This window comes from Phalacrocorax aristotelis, chromosome 8, assembly GCF_949628215.1.
Source record: "Phalacrocorax aristotelis chromosome 8, bGulAri2.1, whole genome shotgun sequence".
Taxonomy (NCBI): domain Eukaryota; kingdom Metazoa; phylum Chordata; class Aves; order Suliformes; family Phalacrocoracidae; genus Phalacrocorax; species Phalacrocorax aristotelis.
Genome location: NC_134283.1, coordinates 30,068,645 through 30,087,146, shown reverse-complemented (window position 1 = coordinate 30,087,146; position 18,502 = coordinate 30,068,645). Strand labels below are relative to the sequence as shown.

At 35.9% G+C, this 18,502-nt stretch overlaps 1 protein-coding gene across 1 annotated transcript in view; it reads right to left on the bottom strand.

The window, feature by feature from the left end:
- Positions 1-18,502, bottom strand: part of DOCK2 (dedicator of cytokinesis 2) — a 214,020-nt gene that overhangs the window by 79,462 nt on the left and 116,056 nt on the right. Inside the window, exons 28-29 of the mRNA XM_075102170.1 lie at positions 2,695-2,793; positions 865-959 (exon numbers count right to left, since the gene is read on the bottom strand). Of these exons, the coding sequence (XP_074958271.1) occupies positions 865-959; positions 2,695-2,793 (194 nt within the window). The remainder of the gene's footprint in view (positions 1-864; positions 960-2,694; positions 2,794-18,502) is intronic.

Genomic DNA, 18,502 nt, shown 5'->3' with positions numbered 1-18,502 from the left:
CTCCAGAGGCTGAGGGCTTGTGCCCCTTTTCCAACCGCTTTGTCAGTGCCCGCTTCCCTAGAAAGGGATCCCAGCTGATGATAAAAGAATATACAAGTGATGCACAATGCAATTGCTCGCTAACCGCTGACCAAAGTCCAGCCAGTTCCTGAGCAGCGTCCCCACCCCCCTGGCCAACCCTTCCCCCCCCCAGTTTTGTTCAGCATGAGATAATATTATACAGACTTCTGCTTAGATGCCATCTTGATCTACAGAGGCAATATACCTGAGTTTGCAGTAATCAATCATGACAAAACCCCAAATGATCTATAGTACAGCAATACATTTCCTCAATGATACAAGCTACAGTAAGTAATGTCAATCCAACCTCCTCTTACAAATAGTGCGTTGCGCTCAAAGATTTGGTCTTTATCATCAAACCTTTTAGCAATCCAAGCAACTGTATCATTTCAGAAAGAAAACTGTGTTTGATAACTCTTGCATCACAATGAACTTGCTGACATATTAATGAGGACATTCTAACCCTGTGAAGAAATTGTTCATTTAACAATACATTGTACATTCAACAGGCATTTACAGTTTGGCTTCTGTTGACTGTCAACATGGAGACCAACAATGTACCTCCACTTTACTGTTAAATACATTTTTTTTTTCTTTCCATTGTAAGTGGCTTAAAGCACAGGCAGGTAGCTATTTAATATATTGTCAGTAAATTATTTCAGATTATGACCTTCTTGGTATTCACCAAACTGGAATGATATAATCATCTTAGACTGTACACCAAAACTTTTTGTAAGACATGAAACGAGTTCGCTTTTCGCAAGTACACAGAACATGAGCGCTGATGATCCAGCCCCACTTTACCTGTTCTGCACCATGCTCATTGCCATCCAGTCTGAAGGGTAAACATTCTTCCCGATGAGATCTTTGAACATTATGAATGTTTCCATCAAGAAGTCCTAGAACAACAAAATACAATAAATCTGTGACTGTGTAACACAAAGTTTAAGTGTCCCCCTGCTGTGATTAAAGAACTAAGGACAGAGTGCTCCACTTTGCTCCCAGTGAAGTCAATGGATAAATTTCTGGTGACATCAGTAAGCCCAAGGTTGGAACTGAAGCCCTGTAAAACAGCAGTCTCAGATTCCAAATGAAAGCTAAAAGTAATTACATTGAGCTCTTAACAAAACATAAGCCATAAATGAATGGAAAGTAAAAGTTATAGTACTTTGGAGTAAAGCTCTTAAATATTCTACTAATTAGCAAAACAGTCTCACTATGCATAAAGAATTAATAGATTTGAAAAACACAGGATTTTTTTATTTGGTCTGTTTAGTCCAAATTTAGTATTCTAAATTAAAAATTGAAGGCGCTGACAGAAAGTTTGCAAACAAAACAGACACAATTTCTTTTCCTAGAAGCATTTAGAGATCACTGTGTAATGAACTTAAAATGAACATCATAATTTCAGGTCTACTTCAGGTATAGCACACATATGCAGGTTTACCCTTGAACTTTTAAGCAAGTAACCTAGAAGTCCGTGAGACTAACAAGCTGAAATCTCATCATCTATTCCCAAAACCTCACAAGCAACTCCCTGCGAAGTCTGTACTCTTTCTTGTCATGTTACTTGCAGAGAACCAAGTGAATAATAGTCCTCAACAGCATTATTTGAAAACAAATCTTTGTCATCTTCGCTGACATATACTTACGGTGTGGGAAAAAATGAGAAGACGACAAACAATGCCTTTACAAACAGCAAAATTGACTATATTGATGTCTTGTCTTTTTAAATTTTGTTTCCTCTGCAGAACTGTTGAAGTAGTTTAAGGATTACTAAAACTTCTAGGACCAAGTACCCAACCTGCTTGGAAGCTGAAATTATGTTAAAATACTGTTACATTTTCAAGTAAACTAAAGTGCTTGAAGAACTGCAAAAGCTACCCAAGATTTGTTCTGTTAGCATTTCAGTTATGGCACCACTCTGACTTTAAGAAAGAAAGGAAAATGGACAAATCTTGCCAGCTGAAAATAATACCTCCATGGACAAACTGTAGATGGTGTAATCAAAACCTCTGGCAATACCAAGGCGTATTTCAGAGTTATGGCAGGAGTATAAGAGGACAGATATAGGACCACTGAAACCTTCTAGAACATAGTGACCACTGGTACACACTAGAATATATGCCAAGTATCATTAAGTTATGCCAGAAACAACTGGCATAAAACAATGCATTACAATAATAAGGCATTTATTGCGTTTAGCATACAACCTTATCTGGACCAGGAGTAGACTCAATAGTGAAAATGAAAAGTGGAAATGGATCAACGTGTGCAAAGTCGGGAGGGAGGGTTCAATTAGTTGAGGGCTGGCTTTGGTGTTGTTTGCTGTTGGGGATATTTTCCTCCTCAGGACAGTATAACACAAAGATCCCATTACTTATTATTGATTATTATTCTACCGCCTTGGTGCTAGGTGCAGTGACATTTATGTCTTTCCAAATTTCTGATTACAGTATTGTCCAAGGTCACCATTAGAAGAGAGAGGCAACACAATGACACAGAGGCAGAAAACATACAGAAACAGACTTTGTTCTAGGAAGAATCAGAAAAGATACTCCAATACTACTGATTTTTCACAGGAAATAAAATACTTAGTGTTATTTATGACCTCCATGATTATTTTGTACTCACCACTAGTTCTGAACTTGTCTGAAATGTTTCAATGTAAACTGAATAATGCTGCTTGTTCATCTGGTTTAGGATAGCTGTCATGCATGCCACAAAATGACTCTGAAAGAAAAACAGAGAGAATCAACAAATGTATAATATTTAAGATATCAGACTATTCTTTGTGAAGTTGAACTACACTAAATGACTAATAAATTCTTTTATGTATGTAAAAATAATATATTCAAGCTTTTGCAAGCCCAGATGAAAGAAACATACTAAGAACTCAAAAAGATAATTCAGAAACCATCTAGACAAGGGGTAGGCTCTGGCAAGAAAGCTGCATCGTTTATGAAACATTGCATAGAAACACATATTGTGATAAGAAAACTTTATATATATGTGTGTGTGTTTGTGTGTATATATATATACACACACGCACATATATAAAGTATAACTCAATATTACCTTAAGACTCCTAAAAGGCATGTGATGTTGCCCAGTATTCTTCCATTAGGGATTCATAGGCAGAAAACATATTAACATCAAAATTTTCTAATCATACTAGCAACGTAGGCTATTCACAGGAAGAAATATTGCAAGAAGGGGTATTTTTTACATTCTTCAGGTATGTAAGCAGGAATGACAGTACACCGTAAAACTTCTAAACAATACTACTACTTTATCTCTCAAACTTTTAAAAGTTCCTCAGATGGAAATACATTTTATTTTTCTCAATTCCTAAGGCACAAATTCTGAAAGATATAAAATTATTTATAATCCTAGGCTTTCACTGTAATTTACGGAAAGTCACAAGGACATTTATTTCTCAAGCAATAACAGTAATCTTAATGATTTGCAGTTTTCCTTTGACAGTGAAGAATCCTCTTTACTGATGTTTTATAGTTTGCTTAAGTTTTAATTATTGTTTTAAAAGTGTACTGGCTTTAAATGCTTTGATTTTATTAAAATAAGAGACTGAAGTAGATAAGCATGCAAAATAATTTTCTAGATTTACTTCTATCTTTTCATCGTACTGGTTTAGAATTGATAGAAGGGACTCCCCAACCCCTCTGACCAGAATTTAATTTCCACCTGGTACTGATCAGATTCTGTGTTTAACTCTGACGCACTTTATACTTCTGTTACATCAGAAAGGCCACAAAGGCCCACATTACCAAAGTATGAGCTGCAGTTTGTCGTACCCAACCATTTTGTCTACTACTTAGAGAAAGGAAGCCTTCTTTAACTTCAGGCTATGGCCGCTAGAGGTCTTCTACTTTCATATGTTAGCTGCTGTTCAGTGTGTACTGCCTTTTTTTTTATTTATTTATTCCTACGTGAGCAGACCCAGCACACTTCTTGCACATAAACAGTGAAAATTACAATATAAAGGACCCATTATACCTTCTTTTGGAGTAACATAAGCGCTAGTGAGAGGCTTGCCTACTTTTTAAGACTAAGAAGACACATTTTCTGCAGGTAAACCAAAAGCTTTCAGGTAAGGAATTTTGTGTTCTCGGGTACTGATGCTCTTCTAAAAAGAAATGCTGGTTTCCTGCTGTAGTAGTTCACTTCTACAGTTATGGATCAGACAAATCTTTTCTGGAATGTTAAATGTATAGCTGAAGTAATAATGTACTGCAAAGGATTCAGTAATGGAATTGTGTGGGGTTTTTCTTCTGATGTCTTGATTTTGAAAAAAAAATACTGACAGAAGTTAGAGAATTTTACATGAAAAACAGCCTGTATTTTTAGTAGTTAAACATTTGCCACAGAATGCCTTTCTATACTCATGTTAAATAATCACTTCTTGAAATAAGCAGCAATTCTTCATAAGCACTGAATAGATGTATTATGTTGCTTAAAGGCATAAGGACTTTAAGAAGGATATTTCTTTTGTTGAAGACAACTTCTAAAATGACTCTAGCTATATCTGTGATTCTGTTACAGCATGAAAGCCTATTCTTAGTAACTGTGTATGGTGATTTTAAAATTATCAGATGATATGCTTTGATTACTGATAGGAGCCATACGCAAAGATCACATAATGCTGGCCAGTACCTCGCACCAAACCTGACAAATTCACATCAGCCAGACTGAGTGATACATAAAAAAAGAAGGTGACAGTAAAGCTGGTTTGCTACAAAAAGTTCCTCCATCATTTCCATGTAACTGTCAAGCAGGAAAACACAGACTGTTTGATCTTTAATAATTTTGTCAACTATTAGAAATTAACTGCTAGCTTCTTTATAGGTTAAAAGCTTGCCCCTCCCTCCTAATCCCCAAACACCAGCAATAGAGATTCACTTCTCAGACGCAGCTTCAGATCTTTGAGGTACTCATGTGCTCTCGGCATCACCATTCTCACTGGTAGTACTTAAGTGTAATACAGGACTATAAAGAGCTGTGATTGAATCTGCAAATATCTGTAGGTGTTCTCTTAAATCCTCCTATGCTGATAAGTACCTCTTACTAGAACTTGCAAAACGCATGAACTGCTTGACAACACAGCAAGTTCTGCACAGGAACAATCTATTACACTTGGAATGCAGACTGCATGCTCACTAGAGGGACAGAAGAAATTCAGAATCAAGCACCACCTACAAACACCACAGTATTTCATTAAGTCAAGCATTGTACATAGGGATGAATAGTATAAAAAAAGCCTGTGGCAGAGAAGGTGAAGTTCTTCAGATAGAATCCTAACAAATCATTTCAGCTGTGATTAGGCTTGTTAGTATTTATCCTGTGAATTACAGCACAAAAGGTTGATTAGAACTAGGTCGAATGTATAAAAAAAATATAATGTATCAAAGTAAACACTTGACTGATGAGAAAATACTAACAAAAAAATTAATAGAAGTAACTCTGAATACACTGCACTACTACGAAGTGATCTAATAAAATGTATGTCTTCCAACCTAAGAACATTCATTTCCATTTAAATGTAAAAGAATGTGAAACAGAAACAGCATTGAATTCTAGTTGTTTAATTAACCAAATGGCTGACAGCCTTTGAAAAAATGGGTAAAGAAATAAGGAAATCGATAGTATGAACATTGTACTTCTGTTGGGAGGAGGAAGGTGAGTAAATAGGTACTCAAATGAAAGTGAGACAGAGGAGATGTCGTCTCAGGAAACATTCAAACTCCCTGTCCGCTTAGAAAAGCATAACTGATATCAAATTTAAATTAACTATAATGCTGGCTGGCCTTAGTATAAACTCTGCAAAATAGTGACTAACGTAAAAGAAATGCTGTTGTGGTCCAGTGTATAAAAAGAACATCAAAAGAGATCATAGATGTACTCTGTAAAACACATAGGCTTTCTGAGGACAAGGGGAAAGAATGCGGAATCTTTTCCACTGTTGCTGAAGTGCCTATCGGCTGTGGATGCAACATGTACAAGAAAAGAAAGATGTGAAAAACGTTAGGGTCATACAATTAAGATGACAAACTTCAACACCTAGCAACTAAATCCCAGCATACTTTATAATAGCTGATGGTGACAGGTTGCCGTAGTAACTTCAAAGAATACTAGCACCACAAGAATAAATACCACAAACACACTGGAAAAACAAACAGCAACAGAAATAATATAGAATGAAGCTACTCTGATTCTAATCTAGTAGGAGTATTTCAGTGGCTGTAGGGTGGGTCTTTTTCATGCAGATGTTCTTCTGGAAGCACTAAGGGGGATATTTATTTCATGTAGGCACTTAAATAACTTTTATTCTCATTATTAGAGCGCTTTACCAACTTAAAGCGCAAGTATAACTATATAACCACATGTAAATCATTAAAAAGCAGACAAAACAGAAACATGAATAATTCCCAATAATTCAAAGACTTCTGAAGGCCAAAGATGATGCCGTTATTTTTATAACCCCTTTTTAGCAGAATACTGGATGTTTTAAATGCTCATTTTACTTACTCTCACAATTAATGTATGGCAAGAGGACACCTTTACATACCACCATCCTCACAATCTGTAACCCTATATTCACTAATTATGGTTTACCTTTTCTTAATGCACGGTTTTCTGTATTGGGAAAGAATCTTATCCAGAAGATCCAACAGTTTTGTGGTGTATGAAGCCACAATACTCCACAGATTACATTTAATTCTGAACTACCTTTCAGGTTAAGCCAGAAGTTTCAAAAATCATCGTATGGTAGGGTATGTTAGTAACTGTAAAAATGGTGCATATAAAAAGGGCGACTCAATTTCTACAGGCCAAACAGTTCTCTCTTTTATTTTTTGTTCAGAAAAAAGTGCAAGATCTTTCTGGACGAAAAGCAATAAATATGTTATCTTTAATGTAATTAAAGAAAATCTAACCAATCACCTGTTTCAATCTAATGTTTAAAAATTATCAATATTTATGTTGTAGCTCAAGCATATAATTGAGGAGGCCTCCCAATATACTGTTTTTGCAGAATTACCGGGTCATCACACCTGTTTAGTGTCATGAGCTAAAGAGCAACATAAGTACAAGAAAAGTATGGAGGATGCTTAGTGATGCCATGAAGAACCACAATGGTTTGAAGACACAGTTCCTCAGAAAACCACACTAAACCTTGAGAACTGTGGCATATGTAGAGGGTAGCACAAACATCTTTATCATATTATGCAAACACTAAATAACAGCACTCTGAAAAGAAAAAAAAAAATGCAGAATTTGAAGTGACCTGCTAATGTAGTTGTTTCTTCGCCAGAAATAGATGTCACTGCCAATGCATGTGCTATGTGCAGTCCTAAACTGTACTGTTTCTAGTTGTAAAAGCGCAAAAATGTAAACATTAGAATAGGCTGCTATGCAACAACCTAGAGTATTCATCAGCTGAGTGGAGTACGTCTGAAATGGGAAATAGCTCCTATCCACACACACTTGTTGTTGCTTGCCAATGCATGCATCTTACTAATAATTAATTTACAATAACAGATTCATCTACTCTTAGTAGGTCCAAGTTTTTAATTTTCCATTTATACATTCATATAGTTCATTAGTTCTGCTGTCTTGTCTTTTATAGCTGACTGAACAGAAGGCTTAGGCATCCTGTTTCTACATCTTACTGACAGCTTTTGATTTCTGACGGAAAACATGCTAGGCTGTTTTAACTTGTTCTACTGTTTTCTTTACATTCATATGATTTAGCCAAAAGGATATACAACTATAAAAACAGCAGACTACCAGATGGAAAAATATAGGCCAAATTTATAACACAATTAAACAGTAATAGCAGCTGCTTTATAAGATTTAAAGATATGTTACAAGTTAGACGATGAAATTTCAAAATTATTTCATTTAAGACTTTTTCAGACATAGTTAAAAGCAGTAAGACAATGGCTTATGGTATGAGAAAAGTAGCATGATTTTTTAGAGTATATTCTCTGCCATCTATTTTTATTTATTTGTTTTTAACTTTGTGTTAATTTCCCAGCAACATTCCAAAAAGGAGCCTTTTTTTGTTCTTTCCAATGCTCTTGCTGCTGCTGGGCTTTTGCTGTTTGGTTGGTATGTTTGTACCATAAATCCACTCCAGAAGTTCTACTGAAGTCTGTGGCTAGCATCAACACTCTAAGTTACTTAACTTGTGCTTAAGTCTGTGCTCAAACACAGTTGTGTAATTTACTACTTTTCCCAGAATATTAACATTGTGTTCATCTTTAAGATGTGCAAAAAAAAATTATGGACAACATTATTTAATATGAAGTGAGAAGGCAATCATTTGGAATGAGCAATCATTGCTTGAAAACTGAACTTGCTTGTCCAGAGGACAGTTACCAAAAAATCAGCTGTTTCAGCACCTCACTGAACCACTGCACTTCACAGTCCCAGTCCCAGCTCTGCTCCATCAGATGAAAACTTGCACCCTTGCCTTCAGGGATCTATGCACCTTCATGCTGCATCTCTTCCCACCTTCTCAGCAATCCACTAATTGCTTTACCACAATTACTGTAGCTAGTTTCCCAACTGGTCTCACAGGCCAGAAGAAACTTCCTGCCCTGGTACGTAAAATATCCACTGAGAACCCCAAGTATCCTGATGCTGTCAGGCTGCTTATTTCACTAATTTCTTATTCAAAGCCCTCTTCCATTTCCCTGTTGCCACTAAACCAGATGGTCAGTGAAGCTGGCAAAGTATGGCTTGTCCTGCCATGTGTCCCAGTATGCTCTTTCCCATGTTAAAGATGATGCAGTCAATATTCCACAGAAACAACAGTAGCACACACACAAAATACAAGCAAAGAAAAAGATTAAAAATACTATCCCTGGTTTATTTACTGTAGTAAAGCTTGGCCAGTCACTTGCATTTATAAGGACTGGAAACCAAGCTGAAGACTTGAAGGAAGTGATACAATAGCTGGGTTGAGCTGGAGCTAGTCTCCTGCCCAAAGGTATAATACTTAACAGGAGAAAAACCCCAGAGGGGATTGCCAACTATGTAGGACTACAATGTCCTATATACACAATGGCTGCAAGGGAGATCAACAGCTGGGTCAAAGAGAAAAGGTAGGACTGAGCAATTTTAGTTCATTAAAGTGCAGTAACATCTTTTATTTCTAAGCCATTTATTTTGAATGTACACATATTGTGAAGATTAATGTCTTGGATGCTGATTCACTCCCTTAAAACTAAACAGAGCCACCTCCTGTATTCCCAGAACAAAGTCACCCTTTAATTGATTTTGTTCTTTTTCAGCTGCACTCACTGAAGACAGAAAAATTAAATTAAACTTCAACAACATGATCAGAGATGAAACTAATACAAAATATTTGTGAATGGTTAAAACAAAGCTTTATCATAACAGTTCTGCCTAAAACTGCTGAAATTCACATAGCTCCATGAACTTTCCTCATGCTTTTAAGTTGATCTTACAAAGAAAATAAGGCCTAACAAAAATAATTTTTCCAACAAGTTGCATCCATTACACTAACAAATCTACCAACTGCATATGTCCAGGATTAATTAATAGCAACTTCCAAGGAATACACCAATACATTTTATTGTAAATTATGGAGGTATTATTTTATTATTTCTTTTTGAGCAACAGCACAGCTACACTTGAGCTTCCAAAAATACAATATTTTTTGTCACCAGGCCATCAAAATCTCACCCAGTCCTGAAGATATTAATGGAAAAACCTTTAACTCTGTTTAGTACCAGACATTGTTGTTGAAGAATAAATACTGGTTTTGTCAAAGTACATGCGATCCAGTACTGAAACATCTGCAAACACCAATATACAGCCATCCCTTCAGCTCAGATTAAAATCATCAATACCTTGCCTGGTTGATAACCCTTCTGCTAGATCGGAGTCTGCCCTTTTACTTAGGCATAGCTAAGGAAGCCATAAGATCCAAGTTGCTGAGAAATTAAAATTAAATTCATTTATAATCACTATTCCTTTTTTAGCAGCTGCAACAACCAGACAAATTGTTATGTGAGGAGCCTGGTACTTTCTCCTGTTCCTTTAAATGTACACTAATGCTGAAGTACTTTTAATTTGGCAGTTCCAATCATCGTTTGTCCCCTTTCACATTAAGAGCATTGCATTGGTACTCTGGTAATTTGTTTAATTTTGGAAAAAGAATAATAAACCAGACTGGAAATTATAGGAGTTAATAGGCTACTCTTGTATTCATAGCTTCTTTTAAAGAATAATAATTTCTCTTTACCTCCGTATTTTAAAATTGTTTTGACTACTGTTCTTGTGAGTTGAAAGCTGTCTAAATATGGTCTATTCTGGTCCGTGGAGGTGATGAAAGGTAAACAGAAGACCTACTCAGCATACCCTTCAAATACACATTGACTAAAGCCAGGGGAACTGTTTTCCTTTAATCCAATCCTTTTATTTCCTTTAATGTTTTCCTTTAAAGCAATCTTTCACACTCAGACTGCCTTAAAAACAAAACAAAAACCAAAACTTGTCACTCTGTTCTTCAGGAAATTACAGAAATGTTTATAAAAAGGTTTATGTAGGACCTAGACAATGAATATATGAACGGGCATCAAAAGAAAAAAAAAACCTTAAACACCCCGAACCTTTCACAAGGATCCTCAAGATTCTGGTAACAAAACAGTTGAAGTAAATGGAGATGCAGAGGCAATTGTCCTGAAGCTGCCCTGTTAACTCCATTGTTTACCAGCACTATCTTGGCAAAGGGACTCTCACTAGAATAATGTTGCTCTCTGCTTTTTCACAGCTACAGTAGGGGAGAAGAGAAGAATTGAAATAGATTCAAGCACACGTATACACAGGAGCTCTAATACAGATATGAATTTACCCACAGAGTTTAAAAAGCATTCATACTACATCAACACTCAATGATGTAAAATGCATCCAGTCTGCATAAATGGGGACTTTTCCATCATGAAAGGAGGATGTACTGACATAAATCTTGGTTAGTCTAACACAGCATGCATACAATTTCATATAATTCTCTATCTATAACTCCTACACAGAATAAAATACCGTACAGCTTTTAAAGCCAGCTAGGAAAGGTATTCTTTCTTTTTCATATTGTTCTGTCAAGTTGCTACTCCCTGCTACAGACAAAAACAGGGACAAAGTGCACAGAAATCAAATTTTCATTTTCAAGTAAAACCAAAGGACTAAGTAGCAACTGCTGAAACAGTTTTATTTCATATCTGAAATATGAAAAATATTTAAATTATTTCCAAGATGGCTTTATTTGTTTTTTAATTTTTATGCAATAGTGGGCTCCACTTTTAAACCCAGAGGAGAGTGGTTAGCAGAGTAACTGGCTAAAAAAGAAAGTTCACAGCAAAAAAACCCAAATCTTTCTAAGACAGAGAGCTTTTCATACTAATTCTTGGTTAAGTCGGTAAATAGAAACCATAAGGAATACTCAGTGAAAGGAGAAAATCCCATGGGAGCACATGTATAAACATGGAAGGATAAAACTTACAGATTGACCTTCTAGTGGGTGTTCTGCAAACTACTGCCAAATACGCATCCTTCTTAGGTGTGGCTCTTTTTAAGCAATGCCGCTTCTAAGATGTCCCAGTTGAATTAGTTTCAGTTACAGTATCACAGAAACAAAGAATCCTGAAACTGTGGTAATATAGAGAGAAATCTTACCAAAATAACATTGTGTGCACCAATAATTTGTCCACATGCTCATCTCTTCTGGAGTGATTGTGTCACACTAACACGTTATACCTGGGCTCTGGCAGAATAGGGAATACTCCTTTGTCACAACACCTTCAATAACTCTTTGCACCAGCCCAATGAGAGCTTAATTTATTATGTAATTACTAGACAATTAGGATGAAGGTGGGAGTAGAAATTTCTTTCAATAACTAAGGGAATACGCTTATGCTCCATCAGTAGTGTGACTGTCCCTTAGTTGTTCAATGACTGCAAACTAGGAGCCTCCAAATCCTAAAACTACAACAGGACAACACTGAACAACTGTTCCACATGGACCACTCAGAGTTCACATGCTTTCTTCCCATTGCTCTTCTCCCCGCATTTCCACTGAGCAAGACAGAAGAAAACGCCACACGTGCATGACAAAACACTGGCCTTACTTCCCATATTGGTGCTTTTTTTTATTATTTTTTGTAATGCACGTAAGCGTGCTCAAAGGCAACACCTCTGCTACCTTGGCATTAAATCCTTCTGACAACAAATGATAACCTCATTCTGAAATTCATCTCACACAAAGAAACCCACCCAAACATAAATCCTCCTCTGAATAAGTGGTGATTATAGATAAAACAGCACTGTGTCATAACAGGTCTTCCCAAACACAAGCTGACTTTCAAAATTTTTCCAAATTTCATGTTTAATATTCATGTTTAGCAAACATGAATATCAAAATATTTTGTGGTGACATGTCATCTGGCCATATGAACCACTGTATGCCAAAGAAAGAGACACTTCTTTCTTTGTGTTGCTCTACTGCCGAAATATTGAGGGCTATTTCCAGTGATTTTTTAAATTTTTACTAATTACTAAAATGGGGCTTCATCTAAATAGGTTATCTTGCTAACAAACCAGGGCGCTAACACCTTCTCCTGACCCTAGCAAACAGAAATAACAAGTGTAGATAAATATTAGGAAATTGCATTCCTAACAGAAAACAAACAAAATCAGAATCACACTCATGTATAAACAGACTTGATCAATGAGTCAGAGTGCCAGAGAAATGGCATATATGAAAAACTATTCGTTATGCCTCTGACGTTTAGAGTATCTCCTAAACAGCCTTATAAGGCTTTTATGATTAGTTGCGGCAATACTGAATGTGTGACAGCATCAGTATATACCTGATGATGCATATAGAAAAAAAGATTGTTAGAACTATTGCAACCTACACCTCCACTAATTGCATTTCTATATTAATGCCATTAGATTTAATAGCAGTTTCAGAACCATACTACTGAAACTGTTCATAAAAGCTTATTAGGTGATGGTATGTAGAATCATCCTTATTATACCACTCCACTGAAATGATACAAAAGGAGCTGTTTATGAAGCAAGTAAATTTTTGTCATTTTAATTTAGTAATGAATATACTATACAATCACCTCTATAGAGCTGAAGGACAGAACAAGCATTTGGTAGATGCCATACCATCACATATTCAAAAGAATTTTCAAGATATTTTAAGAGAACTAACCTCTTGATGACATCATTACGGTATGTTTTACAAACAAATTCTTTTCTCATTTAAATTAGCATAAACCCATTGAGCTGAGCGTTACATTACAGCTTCCTAAACGTGTATCTTGTGATCTATTGCGCGGTTCCTATTCGAACAAAGCCATCTCAGAACGATGGTTGCAACCTTACAGTATTGAGAAAAGAGTCTGGAAAAACAGGAGTGATTCTCATGCTCCTATTTAACTTTAAAGGGGACAGGAATCAAATTTGCCATTTAGATCATTATCAGTTTTCAAGGCATGTTTTATTAAGAAGATAAAAAGGTAACTTGTTCCACTCAGTTTTTATTTTAAAGGATACGGCTAATATTTTATAGATTAAAACAGAACTTATTAGACTACAGAGCTTAATGCCAGGAATTCAGTAGCGTAGCGTATTTAAAAAAAAAAAAGAAGACAGCACAAGATGCTATACAGTCTTTCCCACATAATTTCTTCTATTTAGAAAACACATTGCAAAAAAGAAAAAAACATTTACTATCATACTAAGGCCATTCATCTTTTATTAAATGGTACTGTAGTCATGTAAGTAAGTGACTTTTGTTTAATCTATCCTTGGTACAATGTCCTGACCTCAGAGATTGCTAAATACAGTAAACATTTAAATATTTAAATAATTTTAGCAACTAATTACAAATCATTTGTAAAAAAATGAAAGAACAAAAAGGAGTTTACAACCAAATGAGAGGAGAAGGAATATCGAATATATGGCATAAATATGATGCCAAATGAATAAGGCGATAGAGAAGGAGCAAATTTTAAATACAGGAACAGTAGTGGAGCTCCCTTACCACTTCCAGGTTATCATAAAAATCTAAATGACAGCGCTGCAATTAAACAGTTCCAGGACATTAGGTCGGACTTAGCAGGTTGTACAGCTCAAGTCACAGATGCTCTGGAAGAACAGAGTAATCAAGCATGAAAACAGGAAACCAATAATATGTCACCAGGATTTTGGAGAAGAAAGAAAAAGAATTTGCATTCTAGTGAATTCAAGAATGTAATATTTAGGATAGGATTTCACAGCACTGTGTAGGGAAGAGGTTCTTTGGTGTCAAAGAATCTGAAGAAAATAAATGTGTAGGATATGGACACTGGGCTAGCAGAGTAGTTTCGACTGGCCACTGTTAGCGGGGAAAAAAGCCCAAACCTAGCCCTTTTTCAAATCCATTTCTCTGTTGCTGGCTCTTCCTTCTTTACTACTGGTGCTCCCCCCCAGGTTTGGGGCACGTCAGCATTTTGAGACAAGCTAAAGGAGGAAACAACCTGATGTACCAGCCTATGTAGTATCACGGGGACATACAAAGTGTATGAGAACAGTCTGATAACAGATAGTGAAATCTTAATTATTGCACCAGGCATAACTATGCGAGTCCTATGGTTTTCTGAAAGCTATCCATGAAACAAATAATAGTAGGAAGACAAACATCTCTATCAACGTATGACATTAAAAAACAAAAAGGGGGGAGAAGATGTTCCCACTGAACTAGGTCATTCTTGTTATACAAAGATACACATGGCTTTAGGCTGCCAGTTAGACAGCCTTATATTCCTGCCTTATGATGCTTTTCCTGGGATTATAGTTAGGAGAATAGCATAGCAATATTGACAGATAACACACAGCAATGTTTGCGTGCGTTCTAACAAAATTTTTTTAATGTGTTGTGGTTGGTTTTTTTAATTTTACAAGACAAAAAAAAAAAAACCACAAAAGAAATTGAAATGCATACCTAATTATTTTTGCTAACACAATGTAAGATAACCCAAGCTTGTCTAACAGATTCTAGGTTGCCTGTCTTGCTCAACTTTGTGACAACATAGTCATTTGGTTTCTTGTTCAACTTTATCTGGAAAACATTGGAAAAACTGCATGACCAGTCATGTCTCAAATGAGACTAAGAAACCACACCCACATGCTCTATGTTTTACCTGTCATGTTAATAATGCAGGAACATTTCAAAATTTTCATTGAACCAGGCTGTTACTTACCCAAGTTAAACCTGAAGCTACTCCCAAGGAGACCTTTTACAATGAAATTATTGTTTAAAATAAAAACCAGCACAATTCTGTGACAATAACTAGAGCCACTAAGGCAACATATCGCTTGTATGGCATAATGAAGAAAAGAAATAACATCTATGAAATTACAGACATCACAACAACAGCCCCAGGAGAACATCCCAGCGATACAAAAAAGAAAGCTGTTCTATATTCCAGAGGCGCTGAAGCAGAGCAGGCCTTATTATGTATTACACAGCCACTTATGAGCTGAGATTGCTGTTTTCTTCTATAACTCACTACAGGTGCTACAATCGTGTAGTAGATAATATATTTATATAATATATAAATAAGTAGATAATACATGTACATTATCTATAATATAATAATATAAAATAAAATGCTCAGTTTCATCGGCCATTCTGCATTCTTGTGCTTAAAAAAGAACCAGAAAGCACAGAGGAAGTGATTTTAAGGCAATATGGATTTACTTGTCTGATTAACTTATATATTAATTTTTAAGGTTTTCACATATTTCACAAAATATGAAGAATAGGACTTTCTATTAATTTGCAGAGCCTACTACATGTATTCTATCTTCTTGTCTCCTTTGAAGTTTACTGCCTTGACTTGTGGAAAACTAATTTCAGAATACAAGAGTTTTTTGATTTCCATTCGGTTTTTGAGTTACACTTATTTCTTTCCCACATATAACTTTGGGACTTCTTCAAAATGCCAGCCTGAGTAAAGACTGAAAAATAAAAAACCCAACACTGAATGACAAGCAAGTGCCACGCAGCTCAGGACAGTGCAGATTTATTAGAGATATGTATCAACAATTAACATCTCTGATTATCTGATAATAACTTTGCTAGCTAAAAATAAAACTTGAGTTTATACAAGTTATAAAATTAGTTACAAGATACAGATATTAAGAAATACCTGACAGGAGAAAAGCCAGAGAAATAGGCTTTTGTTTTACCCTTATCATTACTGGGACATTTACTTATGTTGCCCAGAGAAGTGACATGCTGTTAATTTCTTCAGCAAGGTTCAGAGCCCTTGGTGTGTTCACAGGTCTTAATCTTTCCTTTAGTGACCATATCAGTAGATCATTAAAGGATGACCTACCATCCTCTGTGTTCTGTCATCTTAGAAACTTAACAAGGTTAAGCATGGCCTTTCCCAAGAGGACAGTGAAATGTTTATCTATATTTTTGTGATTTTTTTTTTTTTTTTAACCAGATTATTGCACTTGTGCTTGTTGGAGGCATTTCAGGAGAGACTAGGCACAAGATCCAGTTGATTCTAAGTGCCTCCAGCAGGAGATATATATTATATAGATACATATAGATATATATGATATCATAAATCATAAAATGATACTTTAGTATGTTTTGAGATCCCTCTCTCCCTCCCCATCTCAACAGATACTGAAGAAGTATCACCTCACTTTTTTTCTGCCATTGTACTGGCTTCCTTTTAAATATCATGTAGATTTTATTATCTCATTACATGCACAAAGGCACTTCATGATCTTACTGTATTTTATCCTCCTCAGATTATTCAATTGCACAGAATTTGCTTCATCCTCTCGTTCTATATGCATAGTTACGCAGTGTGCCAAACAACCCACAGCCACTGAATCTCAGCCCTTAACTTTAGAACATTGTGACACCTCGATGATAACCTCTAACTGCAGAGTCTCATTTTCTTTACGTAGGTGTTTTAAAACTAATATTAAGAGATCGTGAATATTATCAAGACTAGGAGCTGAATATACCAAAGCAATTAGTTCACATAGGTACAAGGCTGGTAGAAAAAAAACTGTAAATTTATCCTCCTAGTTTTTGCTTGCTTGTAACACATCACCCTCAGCGCTTCAGTCATCAAGGGCATTTGGGTTCCAGTTGAGTGTCCAGTCCTTATGTAGCTCAGACATTTTCCAGCATACTGCATTGACAAATAAACAAGCTTTGGATAAAGAAGGTAAGCACAATTCCTTTCTAAATGCCAAGGGACAAACTTGTTTGTTTTGTTTTGAACACTCCATATTCCTACATTCCTCAGTGCCTATTAATACTGAGACAATTTTAAACTCTCATAACCTGTCCCAAGTCCCTAATAATAATCAAAAAAGATAAAAGAATAGTATTTGAATGAAGTGTGAAGAACAAATCATGCAGTTGTTCATCTTACCCCAGTGGGACCAGATTTGACTGATTTGTCATTTTATTACTTTGGAGAAAGAACCATATTTAGCCATAAATATATCAAAATAATGCTATGCATGGTAATAATGCTGTAGCTTAGAATTGGTATCTCGGTCAAAGAATGAGCTGCAGAGGAGCTTATATGCAATGCCTGGGGCTCCTAACATTGGCATTGCACAGCTTAGAGATCAAGTGTAAGGCTACATTATTTTTCAGGCTGCAAATAATTAATTCAAGTGGGCTTTTTTCAAATCCTCTTCTCATAAACAGCAAGGCTTTTGAAAAGCAACTTCTCCCAACCTTTAGAAAAGATAGTCAGGCAATCATGATGCTACAATCTGATTTTCAAGGGACCAGCCCTGCATAATAATCTGTGCATCTCACATTGAACCACAAAGCATTAAAATATACAGGATGGAAGTGGTCTATAAAATGACAGAATAAAGTCACAGAGAATTAGGGATAAATTGGTGAACCAGACTGAAAAAAATTGCCTTCAGAATGCTCATGAAAGAAACTAAACCTGCAACTTCTCTCATAGATTCAAAGAGAAGTACTACAGAACAGATCAGATGCAAGCAAAGCAAAATATACCTGTGTTGTCACTTCCCATTCTTCATTAGCAACACCAAGCTGCTGGGTTGTTAAATAGCTGGTCAGGGTAGTAAGTGTTGTGTTTTTGACAAATTCTTGTAAGTCTTATAAATCTGCACTTTGAGTTTCCCTAATGCCTACACTACTAGAGACAATATGAAATAGACTTAAAATTTGCAAATGGAAAGCCAAAGGAAGAGAACAAGCATGCCTGAAGACTTCTATAATGTACTTCTCATGCATTTAGCTGTAATTCCACAAAGTACATATCACTGAACTCTCCGACATCATCAGGTTTGTGTATTTTGAAGTAAAATTACTTACAGC